At 39.4% G+C, this 20255-nt stretch overlaps 2 protein-coding genes and 1 long non-coding RNA gene across 10 annotated transcripts in view; 1 reads left to right on the top strand and 2 right to left on the bottom strand.

The window, feature by feature from the left end:
* EIF5B (eukaryotic translation initiation factor 5B) overlaps positions 1-4255 on the bottom strand; it is a 141295-nt gene extending 137040 nt beyond the window's left edge. For both annotated transcript variants that reach the window (XM_077133869.1, XM_077133870.1), the window contains exon 1: positions 4028-4255. In XM_077133869.1, the coding sequence (XP_076989984.1) occupies positions 4028-4062 (35 nt within the window). In that variant the 5' untranslated portion in view covers positions 4063-4255. The remainder of the gene's footprint in view (positions 1-4027) is intronic.
* An 815-nt stretch (positions 4256-5070) lies between these two features.
* TXNDC9 (thioredoxin domain containing 9) lies at positions 5071-18286 on the top strand. 4 transcript variants are annotated; one of them, XM_077133874.1, is made up of 5 exons: positions 5071-5201; positions 7235-7456; positions 9575-9693; positions 12563-12817; positions 17462-18286. In XM_077133874.1, exons 2-5 carry the CDS (start codon positions 7268-7270, stop codon positions 17577-17579), a joined length of 681 nt encoding a protein of 226 aa, XP_076989989.1. In that variant the 5' UTR covers positions 5071-5201; positions 7235-7267; the 3' UTR covers positions 17580-18286. The 4 variants fall into 4 exon arrangements, with proteins under 4 accessions (XP_076989989.1, XP_076989988.1, XP_076989991.1 ...); XM_077133873.1 differs by having other exon boundaries at positions 5077-5219; XM_077133876.1 differs by lacking the exon at positions 5071-5201 and adding an exon at positions 5315-5426.
* LOC143660648 (uncharacterized) overlaps positions 9991-20255 on the bottom strand; it is a 45859-nt gene continuing 35594 nt past the window's right edge. Inside the window, exons 4-5 of one of the 4 annotated variants that reach the window (XR_013164159.1) lie at positions 12050-12216; positions 9991-10186 (exon numbers count right to left, since the gene is read on the bottom strand). This is a non-coding gene — a long non-coding RNA (uncharacterized LOC143660648). Of the gene's footprint in view, positions 10187-11954; positions 12217-12497; positions 12696-20255 lie in introns of those variants that run through there. The other 3 variants (XR_013164158.1, XR_013164162.1, XR_013164157.1) reach the window with 3 other exon arrangements.

Below are 20255 nucleotides of genomic sequence, written 5' to 3'. Positions count from 1 at the left end.
GAAGAGAGGAGTCATTATACTAGCTCACAACTGGTGTAGGGAACCACAACAAAAACTAACCTGATATAAAGGAACTAGAGAACTCCGCTGAACCCTGAAAGCCCTTCTAATTATGAATGACATTCCCACCTCCATGAGATGTGACTGTGGGATAGCTGAAATAATTATCTTCCTTTCCTCCATACTAGACAACATACTCACGTTCCTTATAACCTGAGAAATCTACCTTAGTTATCACCTGAAAGCGATCCTTAAAAAGAAGCAAGGATAAGAATAAAGAGTTACAGACTAATTGTGAAAACTAGATAATCCAGATCCTCTAACATCAGTCAAAGCATTCACCGTAATATGTAAATGGAAATAGTAGGACATCACTAGAGCACAGAAGGTCCCATATGTACACTGAGGATTGGAAAGGTTTTAGGAAAGAATGAAATATTGCCTTATATTCTGTTTGATTTGTACATAATGAACCCTATCCCTAGTCTCAGAGTTTCTCTAGTCACCTGAAAAAAAGGCAGGAAAATTTGCTGAACACTGTATTACAAACCGGATCATAATTCTGAAACTTGGTTTTTAAACAAAAGTCAGTCACTGATATAATAAAACACATACTGTACTGATAAATTAGATACTCAGATTTAATAATAAAATCTAATTTTAAATGAACACTGTATGGCCAAGAAATTTAATAAAAGGATTAATTAAATACAAGGCTATACCATTGATTGTACACTTTGGATGAACTATACAGCATATGAAGATATCTCAATAAAAAAAATTTTTTTTAAATACAAGGCTATAGGATTAAGAACAGCTGAGTACTTTATTTTCTTTCCAAAAACTGAGATGTGGCTCAAAGCTTTATCTCTCTCTTGTTTTTTTTCTTTACCTGGGCAGGTACCGGGAATCGAACCCAGGTCCTCTGGCATGGCAGGCAAGCATTCTTGCCTGCTGAGCCACCATGGCCCGCCCTCAATGCTTTATCTTGATAACTAATAAGCAGCCGTTCATTTCACACACAGTTCAACCTGACCAGAAACAGTTGGCATAGGATCACATGAGAGAAGGCAACTAAGAATGACAGTAAAACCTTTAAAGTGAGGATCTTCATGAAAGATAGTAAAACCAGATAGAACATCCCATTTCATGCAAGCAAGATAAATCCTAAAATAGGACTTTCTCCTTCTAAACTTGTTTTCCATGTTGCATTCTTGTTTCTTTTACAAATATCATTTAACTACACGAAGTAAAAGCAAACTGATTTGGAAAACAGTGGAACTTTCTCCCCATCTCCCCAAAATATTTTCCGTAGAGTGCCAAAATAAAAAAGCCAAGCCGTTCTGGTCAAAGGGGCCCCTCTGCAAAATCCTACAATTTCTTAGATACAATTTGAAAGCCACTCAAGCAAAGAATTCTGGAAAGGAAAAGGAAGCAAAGAATTCTGGGAAGGGAAGGGAGGGGAGAAAAATACAATCTTCATATTGGCATATGAAAAAATATGTATGTTTTTCAATTACATTGCCACTACTTTCCCTTCAACATGAGCCAAAAAAATAAAGACTAGAGATTAGCATGTGTGCTGCGGATGAAGGGGGAAGTAGTATTCCTTCTCCACTATCAAATCAACCACTTGATACCGGCTACAGTGCCTGCAATTAAAACTTTACACCATGAAAAAGGTAGAATGGGCATAGCCCAAATATCCCTAAAGAGTGACAAAGATCAAAGGGAATGGTGGAGTTATAAAGAGAAGTAGGGTTTAATAAACGAGCAGACTGCTGAATCATTATATCGGTATTTCTTTAGTCTTCAATATCTTAGAACAGTTAAAAGTAAAAACCTAAAATTGTGGAAAGGCAACCCATACCAAACTGTGAAATGTGTTCTACAACTAATTATTGCTCTGTGCTTTGAAATTTATTGCTATTTTGTATATATGTCATTTTTCACGAACAAGAAAAAAAAAAGCCAATTGTGATGATAAGAAAGTATTTATTCCTTCTAGCCTCCAATGTTCTGGAGCAGCTAGAAGCAAAAATCCGAGATGAAGGTATGGTAGCACGTGACAAACTCTGTGATCTGTCCTGTAACTACTTGTTGAAGAGTACTTTGAAAACTACTGCTTTTTCTTTCTTTACTTTGTATATATGTTAATACAAAAAAAAAGTTAAAAAAAGATTTACACCACCTATGAAAACCAACGAATCATTAAGAAACACTACCTTTTCTCTAAAAATATACAAACAAGAATAACATCTTTTTTCCACTATGAAAAGGCATAATAAATAAAAAAATTCTGGAAAGTAGAATAACATATATGCACTTTTTATGCCACTAACTTCTGTAATCCTGATCCAAACCAATTAAAATACATACACACACAGAGTTCTCACCTGCCACACCAGAGACCCAGGTTCAATTCCCAGTGCCTGCCCATGCAAAAATAATAATAATATATATATATATTTATACACACACACATACACACACAAAATTGTGGGAAATTATTGAATAAATATTTGACGATATTTAAGAAATCATGTTTGTAATCCTAAGGCTTGATGAGACTGACTTTGTTTCATGTTTTTTTTAACTTTACTTTATCTTTCAGATACACCTGAAAAATCTACAGATGAAAAGATACTGAGAACTGCAAAATACCCAGCAGGTATATGAAACAAGGTTGGTTATGTACTAACAATGCTTGAAGTTGGGTAATATGTACATTTTTGTGTGTTTATTTGAAAATATCTCTCAGTAAGGGAAAAACAATCTTATGCGTCAAAAAAAAACCGCATCAAAACTACAGAAACTGTGTTTCTGGCTACTGTTTCTTATTCATCAGGTTTGATTATCAATAAGTCTATTCTCCAAACCAAATTAATTTTCTCCAATAAATCTATAACTGAGTTACAAAATTCACTTTAGTGTCTTTAATTCCACTCATTAGCTAGATGAGTGCCAAGTGAAGAAACAATCTAGAACTCCAACTTATAATTAGTACTTATCTGAGCTTCATGCCACATATCTATTTTGAGTCAGAATGATCAACTATTGGGATTATTTTCTTTTACCTTCTCTCCCTCTTGTATCTGAACTGTTTGATAGATAGGGTACAAAGGGGAAAAGTACCAGATGTTGTTCATTCCCACGAAGTAAACTCTTTCAAAGAAAAGGGTTCAAGGACTCAGTCGAATGTGACATAGATGTTTTAAGATTCTCCTGGTTAAGTAATTCTACGTACTCCCCTTACACTCCCTCCTCCAAAAAAGCCTTCATGTGGTTAGAAAGGAACGACCCTGGTTGGTCTAGTTCATCTACTCCTCCTCTCTTAGGGGAGGTGCTAGAGAGCAAAGAAACGACCAAAAGACAGGCCGGAAGAAGGAAAGCGAAAAGCACGGAGTTTGGACAATCAGCCCTGAGATAATTGATAACTATACCCAAATTAGATGAAGTTAAGAAAGAGTAGGCTGATAAACGCCTCTCTAACGCCGACATTCTTGACAACTCACAGTGCCGAAAAACTCGGAGGCACATATAACAGCTTGGGAGTCCCTTCCCATCCAAGTATTCACAGGTACAAAGGCTTAACCAGAATTCTTCCCGGCCCGCGCTGTGGAGAAGGAAGGAGCTCACATCCTTTCCAGAAGCAGCTCCGCAAAAGTAACTCCCGCCCGCCCGAGCCAGGTTGGCCCGGTCGCCCGAGACCCTCCCCGCGCGGCTGGGAACCCCCAAACGACTGCCCCTTTCCGAAGGCCAAGCGGCGCCTGCTGGGGACCCCTCTCCCCAGGCCGGGCGAGGGCAGGTGGGGCAGAGACCGGGCGGGGAAGACCAGCCCGCCGTCGAGGCCCTCCGCGCCCGTCCGGGACCCGCGCCGCCCACGCTGGGCCCAGGCCCGACGCCCCACGAGAGTCTCGCCGCGAGTCCCACGCCCGCACCCAGCCCCCACCCCCACCTCCGGCGGGACTCGCGAGTCCCAGTCAGCCGCGGGGGCCGCCGCCGTACCGACCCAGACAGTGGCTACCTGTCTTCACTCTTGTTTTTCTGCTTCTTCCCCATCGCGTGTCAGCGACGCTCGTGGCCTTGCCCCCTTTATCCGGTTTCTCGCGGACCCACTGCGCCCCGGCCGACTCTGGTGTCCACTCAGCTTCGTCCCCGCGAAGCTGCCGCCCCTCGCACCCGGCTCTCCACAGACCCGCGCACTGGGACAGGGCACATATGGTGTGAGTGCCCAATGCGCATGCGCGTCGCCCCGCCGCTTCGGCGTGGGGACGCAGCGCGCGGCTCATCGAGAGTGGCGCTCGGGGTAGAGCGTCTCCAGTTGGCCGCCGGACCGCCGGGAGTCCGCGCGCCCCCTGCCCGTCGATGCCTCGGGTTCTAGAACCGCGGGCCGGATAATGAGGCTGTCAGTCCCGCGTCAGCCCTCGCTCCTCGGGAAAAGCCACCGGGATTTAGCACTCGGTTCAGAGGAGGACTTCGGGCTTCTCTTCCACCTTTCACCCTCCTCGAAGGAGCCGAGAATGGGCTCTGGATGTTCCCGAGGGATACGAAATTCCAGCCCAAAATCGGGGCCGCTTCCAATGCCCATTGGTTAGGAAATACGCAGTCACTAAAGAAATCATGAGGCGAGGACGTGCCCACCAATTTACCCCGAGAAAGGTTTCGATCTTTATATGCAAAGCAAGTTCTCGTGGTAGGGAAGTCACGAAGGAACGTTCCGTGACCCGATCTGGGCTGCTGTACCACAGGGTTATGTAGGTGCAAGTCATATTGCGCCACCTAAGTGATGCCTCCACTGTTCAATAAACTGAATGGAAACGAACTTTGAGGCTCACTCTTGAGCAAGATCGAGACTACCTCATTTCTGACGTAGTGCTATAATGAGTACTTGGGCAGGGCGTGAGGTCGGACACTCAGGGTTGGGGACCCGGCGGCTACGGGGCGCACAGCAGACAGCCTCGTCAGCACGCCTTTCCTTGGACCCAGGCGAAAAGCAGCAAACAGGCTGGGAAGGGCGCGCATGCGCAAAGGCGCTCTCCGCCCGCTCTGCCGCCTCGGGCGTTTCAGGATGTATCGCGAGAGGGCTACAGCCAATGAGGAGGAGGGGGCGCCGGCCGGCTTGCAGCCACCCCCTCGGTGTGCGAGGGTGAATCCCGGCAGGGACCCTTTTCCGAAGCGGCTGCTCCGTCCCGCCTCAGGTATTACCGAGAGCTCAGGTGAGGCGGGGAGTGGCGTGGGAAACCCGCCACCGCGTCCCGACGCTGACGGACGCATCACCGTCCAACATCCGGCCGGCGCGGGGGAGGGGCGCGGCCGGACGCGGGGATCGGGGCGGCCGCGGAGGTTTTGGCGCGTGCGCCGGGGCACAGTTGAAGTGCTGAGGGCTGTGCCTGGGTCCGGCCCGTGGGGCCTGGCGTGCATTTGTGAGTGAGGCCCCTTTGTTGTTTTGGAGGTACCCACGGGAGTCAAGGAAATGGTTAGGTCATTGGAAGACTCGCGGTGTTGCTTCCCACCCTCCTCCTTTTGAGCGTAAAAAAGGGAAGAAGCGGAGGTTGGTGAAGAATGAAGTTAACGCGACCGCTACGCCGTCTCCTTTGACCTCCTCTTTCTGAGTGCGGCGACCACCGCCACCTGCCTCCAGAACAGCTCTTGTTAATCGTCTCTGTTCCTAGTTATCCCAGAATTAAATTCTGGGCTCATCCTGTGAAACTCCAGGGATGAGTGTGCGCCATGCCCCGAGTAAGAACAGGTTCTGATGTGCAAATCAGCGCCTTCATACAATCTTCTGGCTCATCTAGATCAGCTCCAGCGTTGCAGTGTGACTGACGGTTTTCTTCGGAAGTGTGTGTGTGTGTGTGTGTGTGTGTGTGTGTGTGTGTGTGTGTGAGTGGAATTCTTTTCTTGTATTTGAAACAGCTCCTTTTCAATTTTATAGCATTTATGGGACGCTTTCAAATTGGTTTTCTAACTTGATATTTGTGACAGTTTGAGCAGAAGCTAGGCACTTGTCCATTCAACATTAAATAGTTATTGAGCATCTACTATGTTCCAGGCCCTGTACAAGTAGCTCTGGGGATACAGAGATGAATTCAAGTGTATTTTTCATCTGCTTTTCCTGTAAGGAAAAAGAAAATTACAAGTAAAGTTTGCAAGGACAGTATTTCTCTTCAGTTTAACAAAATTTAAGGCGTCTCTGTAGGCCAGGCTCTCTGTCAGAGGTTGAGTGAGTTCGGTTTATTCACATTTTTTATGGTGCTTCAATCAAGTTTACAAATGTATCAGTTTGCACGAACTCCTGCTTTGATAGGCAAATTGTAAAACCTATCTTCATGGCAGTTAGCCCAGGAATTCAACTAAATAACATTGTTACTGGTAGAAAATAACATTTCTCTTAAAATATTTGAGATCTTCCTTTCTAATCTGAATTAATTGTTGGAAGCAGACAAATTTTTTTACTATTTTACCCAGAGGACTAACAATGGAAAATCAGTTTTTTTTAATATCTGTAGTGCTGTATTGTTTTACATCAAAGTTAAGAACACTGAGTGTCAGTAAATCAATACCTCTATCAGTTTTTGCGGCCTCATAGATTGTGTTAGGTAAGGGGAAAATAGAAATGGAAATAACACGCATTGTAATGAGATCTTCTAGGAGGTAAAGAAACTAAATTCGTTTGGGTAGAGACCATAAAAAACTCTCCATTTTGCTCGACTCTGTGCTGTGTTGAATCAAATTGGTATGCCTGGGAATGTGTAAACCTCAGTACAAATATGTTATTTCACAGTGATTTCTGCTTTACTTTCCTTTTCCTTTGGTAAGGAAAACTGATTGTCAGTAAATACCACTAGCTATAATTCCAGCTATTAATTTCTCTCTGGTCTGGTGATTGTCTTGAATACTAGCATTTGCCTTTTTTTTTGCCATGGGTAGGCACCAGGAACGAGAACTCTGCCACTGACCTGCCATGGCCCACCCTTGTATTTGCTTTAGTATAGCAAAACACAAATTAAGTCAGAAGATCCTAAATTTTGCTATAAGTAGTTTTTTGATTATATGACTGTAACGTATTAAAAATTTTAATTTAAAATTCTTAAGTTTAACCTGATGTGTATGGGTGTCAGCAGAATACTCTGCAGTACAAGTATATATATGCTTGCTAGAATTTTTGAGAATGGGAGAGAAGACTTTGTGTATTTATATTATTTTTTTCTAATTTTGTAAATCTTCCCAGCCCCAGGGCTGAATTGTACCATTTAGAAGAAGAATGGAAGGCGATGCATCTGTTGGCATGCTTTCAAAAGTCCTGGAGAATCAGTTGCTTCAGACTACCAAACTAGTGGAAGAACATCTGGATTCTGAAATTCAGAAACTGGATCAGATGGATGAGGATGAATTGGAACGCCTCAAAGAAAAGAGACTTGAAGCACTAAGGAAAGCTCAACAGCAAAAACAAGTAACCTCTCTGCCCTGCTTTCTGAAATTGCTATAACAGTATGCTCCTAAAAATTATATATACATGTGCTGCAGCAGTTAAATTCGGTCCTCTTTTTTAGGGTCTTTGAATTGAAAGTACCTACTGCTATTAAAAATTTGCTAAAAAAAAGAAAAAAGTTCTAAAGACACATTCAAAAATTAATCTAGTCAATTTATTAAACCACAGTTGAGTGAAAGAGAAGTTTCCTACCCAAGATCATTTTCTGAGCTCAGATTTGTTTGGTTGAGGAGAGAGTAAATCAGGAAGAGCACTGAGAACACTAGGAGTCGGCAGTTTCCATTTCAGGTAGAACTAATGTCTGTCATAATTTAGCTAGCTTCAGTGTAGGAATGGTGCATGAGATAAGAGCTATGGGGCAATTCATGTTGAAGAAATTATTTCAAACATTTCCAGTGTAACATTTATATGTGATCTCTTTATTCAAGGGAATGCATGCTGGGCACCAAGAAAAATAGCCACAGCTCTATCCCTGTTGTTCTCCTAGAGTGTATAGAACAGACTCATAGTTGTATGCTTACAGAAAAAATATGCACAAAATACGGGGTTCCCATATACTACCCTATTATTAAAAGAAATACTTTTTTTTAAAAAAGAGCATATTTTTAATTAAGAAAGGAATCATGCAATGTCACATGTCAAGAAATTGCATTTGAGAGTTTAAGCTGTTTATAGAAGCTTTACCATAGAACTATCACAAAGAGAAAATATCAGGTCCCCTTGTGAGTAATTAACTCAGTATAAGTCATTGTGAAATGAATATCAAAACTGTGAGTGCAAACTGGGCCATGTTAGCTGAAGTCCAGAGGAGGGGAGGAGATGGTACTTCTGGAGTGATGCAGACAGATCTCTGCCACATTTTAAATGAACATGGACAAGATTAGAGTATGTTTAGAGGAATACAACCAGAAGAGTAAAATGTCTGGAAATCTCTTCATGTGAGAAACAGTCAAAAGGAACTAGAAATGTTCAATCTGGAAAAGGGAAAACTTCAATGAGATTTGAAGGGCTGACATGAAAGAATAAACTTTTCTCTCTAATCTTATGTCTCACCTGGGATCTATAGACCAAAGTTAGAGATATATTGCAGTTCAGTGTGAGAAGACCTTTCTAAAAATTAGAGAGTATATGTTCACGAATGTTGTTTAAACACGTATGCCAGACTCCATTATAGGCATTTTCATGTAAATCATCCCGTTTTCATTTTCACAGTAACCCAGTGAAATAGTTACTTTATCATCCCCAGTTTACATATGATGAAACTGAGGCTCAGAGAAATAATTAAAATTCATTACCTAATAAATGTGAGAACAGGTATTCAGACCTATGCCTTCTGCTTGCAAGTCCTTTTGATCATTTTTATTAAAACCAGTTGCCTAGGAAATGAGCTTCCATATTGGTAATAAACTTCCTGTCACAGTAGAGGTCCAGAAATCTGAAAAGTCTGTCAGGCATGACTAAGAAAGATTCTTGTTTAGATGGGGAAATTGTGTTAGATTTCTTGGATGTTCTTTGTTTCTGGACGCCATGTGAGTGGGCAAGTCTTTCTTCCTAGAACATTGCCTATCAGTGGCAGTGTAGAAGAGGTACTGCCTCTCAAAAACAAGCTTCCCAAGCTTCAGAGCTGAGTAATATATGCCTCCCCCTAAGGTTGGCTTTATCTCATAAGCCTTATGTTTTAAAATTTTCTAGTAACCTGGATCAAATATTTCTGCTGTCAGTAGTTTGAATGCTAAAAAATTAAATGGACATTTACATTAGTAGTACCTTGGATCTAAATTTTTATTTAGGAAGTTCTGAGAAAACATGTTTTAAGTTACCAAACCAAATACTTGTCTTAAATCCAAGCCATGCTGTGGAGACAAACACTGCCCATAGGCTGTATTTTTGCATTAACTTTTGGAACATAGGAAAGTTCCAAAAGAACATAGGAAAGCAGACAGCTAAAAGAAGTTCATTTTTCTGCAAGATAAAACCAACTTCGTTATAAAATATTATGGTGATTTGGACATTTAAAATGTATAGTGAAACTGAAAGAGATACTTCAAATGTATAATATGTCCATCCTTTCCAAATCAGGAATGGCTTTCTAAAGGGCATGGGGAATACAGAGAAATCCCTAGTGAGAGAGATTTTTTCCAAGAAGTCAAGGAGAGTAAAAAAGTGGTCTGCCATTTCTACAGAGACTCCACATTCAGGTAATTTCCCTACTATCAGTGATTTGGATAGTATCAGTGATAAGATGTTTGGATAGATATATAATGATTTAATAGAAAAATTAAGAAAAATAAAAGGCAAGCCTTCCCAAGTATGCTTCATTGTGTTGGAAATCAGTACTTTGTTTAAGCAGTTGTTTTAAAGGTAAATTTGAAGACCGTTGACATGTAAAGGTATAAATGAATATTACTGAAAGTCAGAAATATTCCCATATAAATGGCTTACATTTTCTGAATTATATTTTCATTAACTAACTCAAAAACATCTTAGAAATGTATACTTAGAGTAATTATCAGTGCCGAATTATTTCTGCTTTGTTTTTCATACTGTTCTAATACAACCAAGATGGTGAGAATGGGGCCAAAAATGTTTCATAGTTGGGTTCATTCATTCCTCTCTGCTGGCAGCTTTGATGGGGGAGCCTCTGTTGATTAAACCACACACAAGAAGCAGAGTTGGGACTTCCCAGCTTGGCTGGAAGGGAAAGAAAGTGATTTCTCTTAGACTAGCCATATTCTGCAAACCCTTCTAAAAAGAAAGGCCCCTTGTAAAATGAAAATACCCCCAGAAGGGGCTATTCTCAACTCAGCTAATTCAGGCCTTTGCATTTTTTTCGACCCACAAATTTAATTAGTTGCCAACATTTAAAAATTGGGAGAGATCCTGTTTTTTAAATGAATCTATGTTTCTGAGTTTTCTTTAAAAATAAAAAATGTTGGCAGTAGCAGACCTGGAATACATACGATAGCTATTGGTTAGTTTGGAATAGCAGCTACCACACTCAGATGGAAAATACACTCCATTGTGGAGTCTCCATCACTCTCTGTTGTCTCAGTGCTGCCCTCTTTCTCATTTATGTAGCTTGCCTGGCCTCTGTCTTGGCCATATCACCCAACAGCTTGGTTTTTGGTTAACACCTCTCAGAAATTGATTGGCTGGAATTGATTGACTAAGAGAATAAAAATGAAAGAAAACATTAAGATAGTGAAATCCCCTCTGAAGAGAAGTGGGAGAAGGATATCAAAGAAACCCTCTCCCCTCGCAGTACCCTAAATTGTCTCCTTCTGGCATAGATTCGTTAAGCTACCAGCCTCTGATGCATAGATGATGTGATATATTGATCTGTAAGACTGGTAATATTTGTTCACTTGCTCGTCTCATGTGTTCCCCCACTAGATTGTTTTATGAATGCAAGGAGTTTGCCTGTATTGGGCCTATTGTGCCCAAAGTGCCTAGTCCTAGAGCACTGCTTGACACATTTTAGGTGTTCAGTAAATATACTGAATGGATGAATAAATAGTGAAGCACCTGCAGTACTTAACCTTCAGACAAAACTGAAGAAAAAATTTATATCATTCAGTTAATTTTTATATATACATACCAAAGCTCTTAGCATATAGTAGGCTGGATACTTACATGTGTGTATATATATATATTCTCTTGGAAACAGTCACAACAATCCTAAATGGCTCACCTAATATCACTGGGCTACTGAATGATAAAAGAAGGATTTGAACCCAAGTTTTAAGCCTAATGCTGGTTTTTTGTTTTGTTTTGTTTTTTTGTTTTTGCATGGGCAGGCACCAGGAATCCAACCCGGGTTTCCAGCATGACAGGCAAGAGCTCTGCCACTGCCTAATGCTGTTTTAACTACACCATGACTACTACTTCTGGAATTTTAAAATTCATTAATTGACAAATGCTACTGTCATAGACTTATTTAAAATAGGCCCCTTACTCCTGTTAAAGTATATGATTTAGATACAAATTTTCAGAAACATTTTTCTCAAATGATAAGAGTTAATCTTTTTTTTTTTTGAGCTTCATTCAAAAACTTTGTTAATTTTTCACTTACTTAAAAGCTCATTATGGGTGATGTATGAAAAGACACATCCAGGGGCAAAATGATGAAGCATTAAAGTTATAAGAAATTTGCTCTGGACCCAAGCCTACTTAGGAAAACCATGCCAAGCACAAAAGGCTGACTGGTAAAAATGACCATGAGTCATTTGGACTCTAAAGTATCTAAGGCAGTAGTTCTCAAATTTTATTGGGCAAAAGAATCACCTGCTGTGTCCTGACTCAACTCCCAGAGAATTTTGACTTACCTATATGTTTTAAAAGTTGATCATAATGAACAGATAGTTGAGAACCACTTGTCTAAGAGATTATAGAAACACTGTCTCACAAAAGCTGAAACAGTTTTAAAACAGAATATTTTAATTTAAAGAATATGTCACTCACAGTTTCTACTTGAATAGAAATTGGCTTAAAAGTTACTATTGATATTTTTCATTTCTTTAGAATCATAATGGCTGTATTTATTTGAAGACTAACCTTACTGTGCTTCTGACTGACAGAGGTACACAGACGTAAAGCTTTCCTTCTCAGCAGGACCATTCAGTCTCTCTTAATGACCTCCAAATAGGGCACCAGGGGTACATTTCTTATTAAGTATTTCTTCTGGGTTCTGTGAAGTTCCCGGTTTTCTCCCTTCAAGCTATCTGTGTAATACCAGGAAACATGTATAAGGGAAATGACAGTCTTAATTTTCTGTTCACCAACATGACAACCTTGTGAATTCCTTACTGACTTTAATATTTTGTTCTTTACAAATATCATTAGGGCAAATCTGACTTTGTAGAATGCTAGTTTGAAAAACCTCATAACCAGGCAGCTAACCTTTGATAAGGAAATGAAGTTATCTAATACAAGCACAGGTTGGCTGCTAAATTATGAGACTCAAACAGAAAACGTATACAGTTAGAGGCATCCTCATGATATTTATTTCCGAAAAGAAAAGAAATTCATTGCTTAAACTTTTGAATTTCTGTTTGTTTTTACTTACAGGTGTAAAATACTGGACAGACATTTAGTGATATTGTCTAAGAAACATATTGAGACAAAATTTTTGAAGCTGAACGTGGAAAAAGCACCTTTCCTTTGCGAGAGACTGCGCATCAAAGTCATTCCCACACTGGCACTGGTAAAAGATGGGAAAACACAAGATTATGTTGTTGGATTTACTGATCTAGGAAATACAGATGACTTTACCACAGAAACTTTAGAATGGAGGCTCGGTTGTTCTGATATTCTTAATTACAGGTAACTTTTAGAAAAACATGGATTATTTAAGTTCATGTCTTCATTATTGATATTTTTAGAGAGGATTTTATATCTTTGTTTATATAGTGAAATTAAGACTTTTTTGGCTAAGATGTAGAAAAACTTTCACAAAGGAAAAGTATATTTCCTAAAGTGTAAGTTATTAGCATGATTTTACAACAAGAATTAGTGGGAGCAAAAACAGATTTATAGATAAAACTGAATTATGGAGTATAAAAGTTTTAAACCAACAGGAGCTGTTGAAACTAATTCGTAGTATGGTAACACAAAATGACACCACAGAATTTAGTCTCTCCAGTTTCAACCAGATTACATAAATTGATTTTGAACCAAATGATTTTCGTTTGTAAAATAAAAACTAAAATCACATCTCACTACAAAAAGGGCTATATTTTAAAACATTAGATTTTTTAATGTAGATATTCTTGTTTAAATTATAGACTCAGGAAAAATACAAAAGGTTTCCATTCTTAAGTTACTTGCTGTAGAGAACAATCTTAGTTTGAAAACAAAGCTAAAATCCTTCCTTCATTTCTCATTCATCTCTCTGCCCACTTCTCCAGACAGCTTTGTCTATGATTCCACAAATCACAGCATATCATCTTGTCTTTTGTACCCATTGGTGTTGGGGGTTTTTTGTTTTGTTTTTTTTTGAGTTTTTACATTATTCTATATATATATAATTTTGGATGTTGAACATATTTTATAATAAAGTATTATGAACAGTGACAAATAGACGGGTCAGGAATGGAAGGAGCAGATTATAAAGGGAAATGAGGGAAATGTTTTTGAGTTGATTTCTTGAGAGTGGTTATGGTAGCATCATTCAGTGTGTTGTCACATAACATAGTATGGTACACTTGACCCAAGTAAATAATATATTTTATTATATACAATCAAGCTCATTTAAAAATGTCTTCTTGGGCCTTCCAACACTAAAAAATGGCAATGTAGAGAGAGAATCATTTCTCTCTTAGGGTCCCCAAAGTTGTCTGATCCTGTGCTTGTTATTTAGTTTCTTTCTCCATGTACCCGTTTTTAATTGGCAAAAATAGTAGGTGAAAGTACGTGTTCTGGTTTACTAGCTGCCAGAATGCAACACACCAGAGACAGATTGGCTTTTAATAAAAGGGATTTATTTTGTTAGCTCTTCAGAGGAAAGGCAGCTAACTTTCCACTGAGGTTCTTTCTTACGTGGAAGACACAGGATGGTCTCTGCTGGTCTTCTCTCCAGGCCCCTGGGTTCCAACAACTTTCCACGGGGTGACTTCTTTCTGCATCTCCAAAGGCCTGGGCTGAGCTGCAAGTGCTGAGATGAGGAATGCCGAGCTGCTTAGCAGTGCTACCTTGCAATCTCTCATTTAAGCACCAGCCAATTAAGTCAAAGGTCACTCATTGCAGCAGACACGCCTCCTAGCCAACTGCAGATGTAATTAGCAACAGATGAGATTCACGTACCATTGGCTTATGTCCGCAGCAACAAGACTAGGTATGCTCACCTGGCCAAGTTGACAACTGAATCTAACTAACACATGTCCACCCCTTGTCAACTTGGCAACTTCAAGCATAACCTTACACAGATGTAAAAAATTCTCTTGCTGTGGACCTGTGAATCTCAAAACAAGTCCGGAGCCAATAAGCAAAGGAAGATATTCACAGGATCCAGATTTTCATTTCCATAGGGAGAAATTGGAAGAAACACAGATGTAAAACCTGCAGGGCAAGCGCCGTGGGATTTCAAAGTCTGAAAGTCATTCATCCTTTGGCTATAGAAAGTGGCAGTCCCACCCCTTCCAAGGGCCTATGCAGTGGCAGGCCTCTTTCCAAATCAACCTCGGGGAACATCGAGGAGACCACTCTGGGCTCCACTCTCTCCAGGCATCAGGACCACCCCTGGGCTCTCTGCCATTTCTGGGGCACACGCTCAACCCCTCCACGTGGTGGCAGCCAGGCTCTTCCAGTCCCCCAAGGAGCGTGCTATGCCTTTTCCAAGGCCCAAGGCTGCACAACTCTTCCACTGCAATGAGAGGGGAGACTCATCCTCGCCCTTCAGGGTAAACTCACCCTCTCCATGTATATGGGTGGGTCCACTCTCCTTCTTGGCTTCAGACCCGAGCTTCCATGGTTCTCACTCTGCAAACTCCATTTTTTTCCCTTTTGTGTCCTCCTTTGTCAAGATTGGTAGTCGTTCCATTTACACCAACAGTCTCTTCAAACTCTCCAGGACTTCTCCATCAGTCTCTTCACAGTTCCTCCAAAGTCTTCCCCTTAGCCATCCAAAACACCGTTCCAACAGATCTGGTATTTGCAAACTGCAGCAGCACCCCACTCTCTGGTACCAAATCTGTTCTGGTTTGCTAGCCGCCAGAATGCAACACACCAGAGACGGATTGGCTTTTAATAAAAGGGATTTATTTTGTTAGCTCTTCAGAGGAAAGGCAGCTAACTTTCCACTGAGGTTCTTTCTTACGTGGAAGACACAGGATGGTCTCTGCTGGTCTTCTCTCCAGGCCCCTGGGTTCCAACAACTTTCCACGGGGTGACTTCTTTCTGCATCTCCAAAGGCCTGGGCTGAGCTGCAAGTGTTGAGATGAGGAATGCCGAGCTGCTTAGCAGTGCTACCTTGCAATCTCTCATTTAAGCACCAGCCAATTAAGTCAAACGTCACTCATTGCAGCAGACATGCCTCCTAGCCAACTGCAGATGTAATTAGCAACAGATGAGGTTCACGTACCATTGGCTTATGTCCGCAGCAACAAGACTAGGTATGCTCACCTGGCCAAGTCGACAACTGAATCTAACTAACACAGTGCGCAATCATTGTTCAGGGTTATGATGCCTTTCAATAAGCAGAAAGTTCTGTCTTCTTTTCACCCCACACTTCCCCACTTTTTCTCAGAATTCCTTCTAGACTTGCCTAAACCATTCTTATGTTGTAGAATTGGTTTTAGAAGCTTTAGTTTTATTTCCTTAATATTAACAAAATATAAATATTAACAAAATTATTTTGAAATCATTTCAAGCTTTTGAAAGTTTCAAGTAGTGTAAGAAATTCCCATATACCCTTCACCCATATTTCCCAAATTTAAACTTTTTATAATGTGTGCTTTAACATATAATATGTGCTTTATCCCCTTTCTACATACATAGTTTTTCAGAACCATTTGAGTAGAAATTGTAGATGTGCTCTCCCTTTATTCCTCAATACTTCTGTGTGTCCTAAGAAATAGGACATTTTATTATGTAGCCACAGGACAATAACTAAAACAACTGTAACATTGCACAGCATTATTATCCAATCCACAAACCTTATTGAGATTTTACCGATTGTCCCAACAATGTCCTCTATACCCAAAAAATATGTTGCAAGATAAAAGCTAGTTTTGTATAATATCCCCCAATTTGGGTTTGTCTCCTCAAATTTAGATCCATATTGTACATTTTTGGTAGGCATATTTTGGAAGTGATACTGTACCCTTTTCAGTGTATCATATTAGGAGGCATATGATAACAGTTTGTCTCACTTCTGGTGATTATAACTTTGAGCAATACGTTAACCTATTGTAAGAATTTGTCCATTTCCCACATTTGTGTATTTTTTCATTTATATTTTTTATATCAGTATGGGCTGTGGATTATTTTATTCAGTGGATTATAGTCTAGTCCTATTATTATTTACCTTGAAGCTCAAATTGTCCAGGATTTAATCATTAGAGCCCCCTTCAGGCTTGTCTCTCTGTCCTTTTGACATCTCCTGGTATTTCTTTTGAGCACTAACTTTCTCGTGTAAACAAGATATTTTAGGGGCTCATGTTGTACTCTCCCTGGATTCAGCGATTTCTCTATGGGGCCATGATTTCTTCTAGTAGCCTCAAAGAGTGGGGTGCTAAGAGTAGTCCCCCAGATATTTTTTCTTTTTCTTTTTTTTTGTTTCTTTTATTTGTCTTGGGACGTGCATGAGGCAGAAATCAAACCCGGGTCTCCCACATGGGAGCCAAGAATTCTACCACTGAACTACCCTTGCGCACACATGCACACACACACACACACACACACCCAGGTATTTTTTTAAAAAGAAATTGTATCATTTATTTTGCAAGCATCACTGAAAGGAGTTACATAACAATTCCACGTTAATAACAATTCCACAAGTTTTGTTGGTGTAGGTAGATCTAAAAATTAAGTGATGTTAAAAAAGATCAAATGGGTCGTATTAAGCTATCAGCAACAGAGTAGCATTGTCCTGAGTTATTCTTTCAGGAGAAAAGGATATCTAATACAGGTTCAGCATATTCAGAGATGAGGAAACCAAAACATTCCCACCTCATTCTATGTTTTTCAGTCAGAAATTCTGTTGACACACCCTTGAAGTGTTCACTAGTAACTAATGAAGAAAGGAAAAATAAAGTAAAATAGATCTAAACATTCAGAACAAACTATGGTTTAAAACTCTTAACCATTAATATGGTTATGTCTCTTCTCTAACACCAGCATTTTAATAAGAACTTTTACTCTATTCATACATTATAGTGAGAAAGAAAAGATGGGTTTTTGTGTAATTTAGAATACCACTGTACTAAATCATATAGAATGAAATTATTTTCAATTTTGCTTTATTTTTAGTGAAAATTTAATGGAGCCACCATTTCAAAGCCAAAAGAAATTTGGAACAAACTTCACAAAGTTGGAAAAGAAAACAATCCGAGGAAAGAAATACGATTCAGACTCTGATGATGATTAGAGCTCAGTTAAAACTATTTGTAAATCGTCTTTTGATTTCTCCTTACTTCAGATTTAGATGTGTTTTCTAAATTCTCTTGGTTTCAATACATTGTTCATCTAATGCTCATATTCTGGAGTTTCATACAGTTGTATCACATTTGAAAGACATCTTTGATATTTTCTATGTGGAGATCATAGTAAGTTGAGGAAAACTCTTGAGTTCTTAAATTTTCTGGGAAAGGTCTAGATTTCCTGTTTTTGAGGTTGATTTGATCACAATGTGATTCTTATATCTTTATACCATTCACAGTTGTATTTTTAATCTACTAAGTTGTATTTTTAATCTACTAAGTTAGAAGTAGAAATTCAACAAACTATTCCCAGGACTAATACTTAAGCAGCATTATTTACTTTATACAAGTCAGGTAGCATTTACTGGTTTAACATACTGCCCTCATAAATGAATTATAAATACTCTTTACTTCTGGCATATTTTTAAATAACTATTAACCACTTATTCTGTTTGCTGCATAGTGATGCTGAACAGCTGATGGCAGCAGAGAACTATTTCAGGTGTGAATATATTGCCTTATTTAAAGGGTCCTGATTGCTTGTAGGATTTGCTTTAAAAAGTAATCAGGAAGCACTTTCAGAATGGCAGCAGGAGAAGCCCTGCAGACTCTCAGTGGAGCAACCATAACTGGTAAAATACATTTCAAAAAACAATTTAAGTGCCTGTAAATTGTCATAAGTACATACAGCAAACACAAAGATTTATTCTGAAAAATGTTCTAAATCTCAGTAAGAACAGCGAGAGTCTAAAAATGTTCTAAATCTGAGTAAGAACAGCGAGAGTCTGTTGCATTTGAGCTCTATCTCCATTTTCCCCTACCACCAAACTCAGTGAGATGGAAGCTCTATTCCAGGCAGGTCTGGCCCAAAATACCAAGCTCCCTCTCCTCCCCAGCTCCCAGTCTAGTGCTGTAATTCTCCAGGAGAGGAGCAGACTGCTACCATTTCTTACTCTCCCCACCCCCATCCCCATCCCCATCCCCATCCCCATCTTGCAGAAGCTCTGTTCCAGACAAAAGCAGCCAAGAGATCTAGAGCGCCCTTACTCCACCCATAGGGAAGAGGCTCTACCCCAGCAGGCAGAGAATACTGGGCCCCATTCACCCTTGTCCTAACAGCTTGCTCATAGGGTGGAGTTTCCACACAAGAAGAGGCAAGCCAAGAAGACCAAAGTGTACCACCCAGTATTTCCTCAAAACTAAAGAGAACCATGCTTGAAGCAAAGAAAGGTATATTTTATCAAATAGGGAATATCAATAAAGAGATAGGTGTAAAACAGAACAAAAGGAAATTGTAAAATTGAAAAGCAATGAAAAATTCATAAGGAGTGCAGCTATAGATTTGAATGGGCTGTAGAAAGAATCATATAACTTAGATATTCGTTACTAGAGATTTTGTGAACCCAAAAACAAGAGAAAACAGGGAAAAAGTAACAGCTTCAGAAAAACGTGTGATATCGGTGTATGTGTAATAGGAGTACCAGAAGGAGAAGAGCCAGAATGGATTAGAAAGAATATTAGAAATAATGGCAGAAAACTCCTGAATGTGTGAAAAACATTAATCTGCACATCCAACAATATTAGCAGATACCAGACAGGATCACTACAAAAAGATATCATACCTGAACACATCACAATAGAGGTGCTGAAAGACAAAGAGAAAACCTTGAAAAGAGAAAAACCATTCATTGTGTACAGGAAAGCCCCATTAAGATTAACAGCTGATTTCTAGTCTGTAACAATGGAAGCCAGGAGGCAATAGAACGACAGAGTGCTGGAAGAAAACTATTGTCAACCAAGAATCATACCCAGCAAAGTAGCCTTTCAGGACTGAAGGCAAGATAATGTCATTCCCAGACTTTAAAAAAAAAAAAAAGGAGTTAAAATTGAAAAGAGAGAATTCCTTCCTAGGAAACCCCATTACATGATCTACTAAAGGAAGTTCTGGCTTATAGCATCAAGTATTTTTCCAAAACCAAAGGGAACCATGATTATCAAAAAAGTAGTGGCTCTCTAGGTTGTGATGTAAGAAATTATAAAAGATTGTAATAACCACTTCTCTTAACTGATTTTAAAAAGCAGTTTTATAAAGCAATGTGTTTATACATACACATGGAAATGACTTTGTGATAACAGCACAAGGCAGTTGAGTGGGAGTAGAGGTGTATCGGGGTAAAAAATCCATGGAAATGGTAACCTAAAAGGTATAAAAAGCTATAAACATACCGCTCACCTCTTTTCAGCTTCCTAAAGACATGAAGTTACAAAAAGTGCAGTTGGGTTTGTAACCTATAGAGATACAATATGTATAACATAACAGAAGGAAAGAGGGAATAGAGCTTTATAGAAGTAACATTTCTATATTTTGCTAGAATTAAGTTCAAATATAAAGTTTAAGTAGGTTCAGATAAGATGTAAACTACAGTAACAATCCTTTATTTTTAAACTAAAATATAATTAAAGGAATTAAATTTCACACTGGAAAATAATCACTTAATGAGAGAAACTAGTAAAGGAAGAACAGGAACAAAAAAGATACATTATAAAAAACAAAGTAAAATTGGAGACAAATCCAATCATATTAACATTAAATGTTAATGCAGTAAACAGTCACGAGGCAGATA

The sequence above is a fragment of the Tamandua tetradactyla genome, chromosome 17, assembly GCF_023851605.1.
Source record: "Tamandua tetradactyla isolate mTamTet1 chromosome 17, mTamTet1.pri, whole genome shotgun sequence".
NCBI classification, from domain to species: Eukaryota; Metazoa; Chordata; class Mammalia; order Pilosa; family Myrmecophagidae; genus Tamandua; species Tamandua tetradactyla.
This window is presented reverse-complemented; position numbering and strand designations above follow the sequence as displayed.

What these genes read in the sequence shown, in the direction of transcription:
- TXNDC9 (XM_077133874.1), top strand. Translation starts at nt 7,268, where the DNA reads ATGGAAGGCGATGCATCTGTTGGCATGCTTTCAAAAGTCCTGGAGAAT. An exon ending in TACAGAGACTCCACATTCAG is followed by an intron (nt 9,694 to 12,562) that starts GTAATTTCCCTA and finishes TTTTACTTACAG; the next exon opens with GTGTAAAATACTGGACAGAC. An exon ending in TCTGATATTCTTAATTACAG is followed by an intron (nt 12,818 to 17,461) that starts GTAACTTTTAGA and finishes CTTTATTTTTAG; the next exon opens with TGAAAATTTAATGGAGCCAC.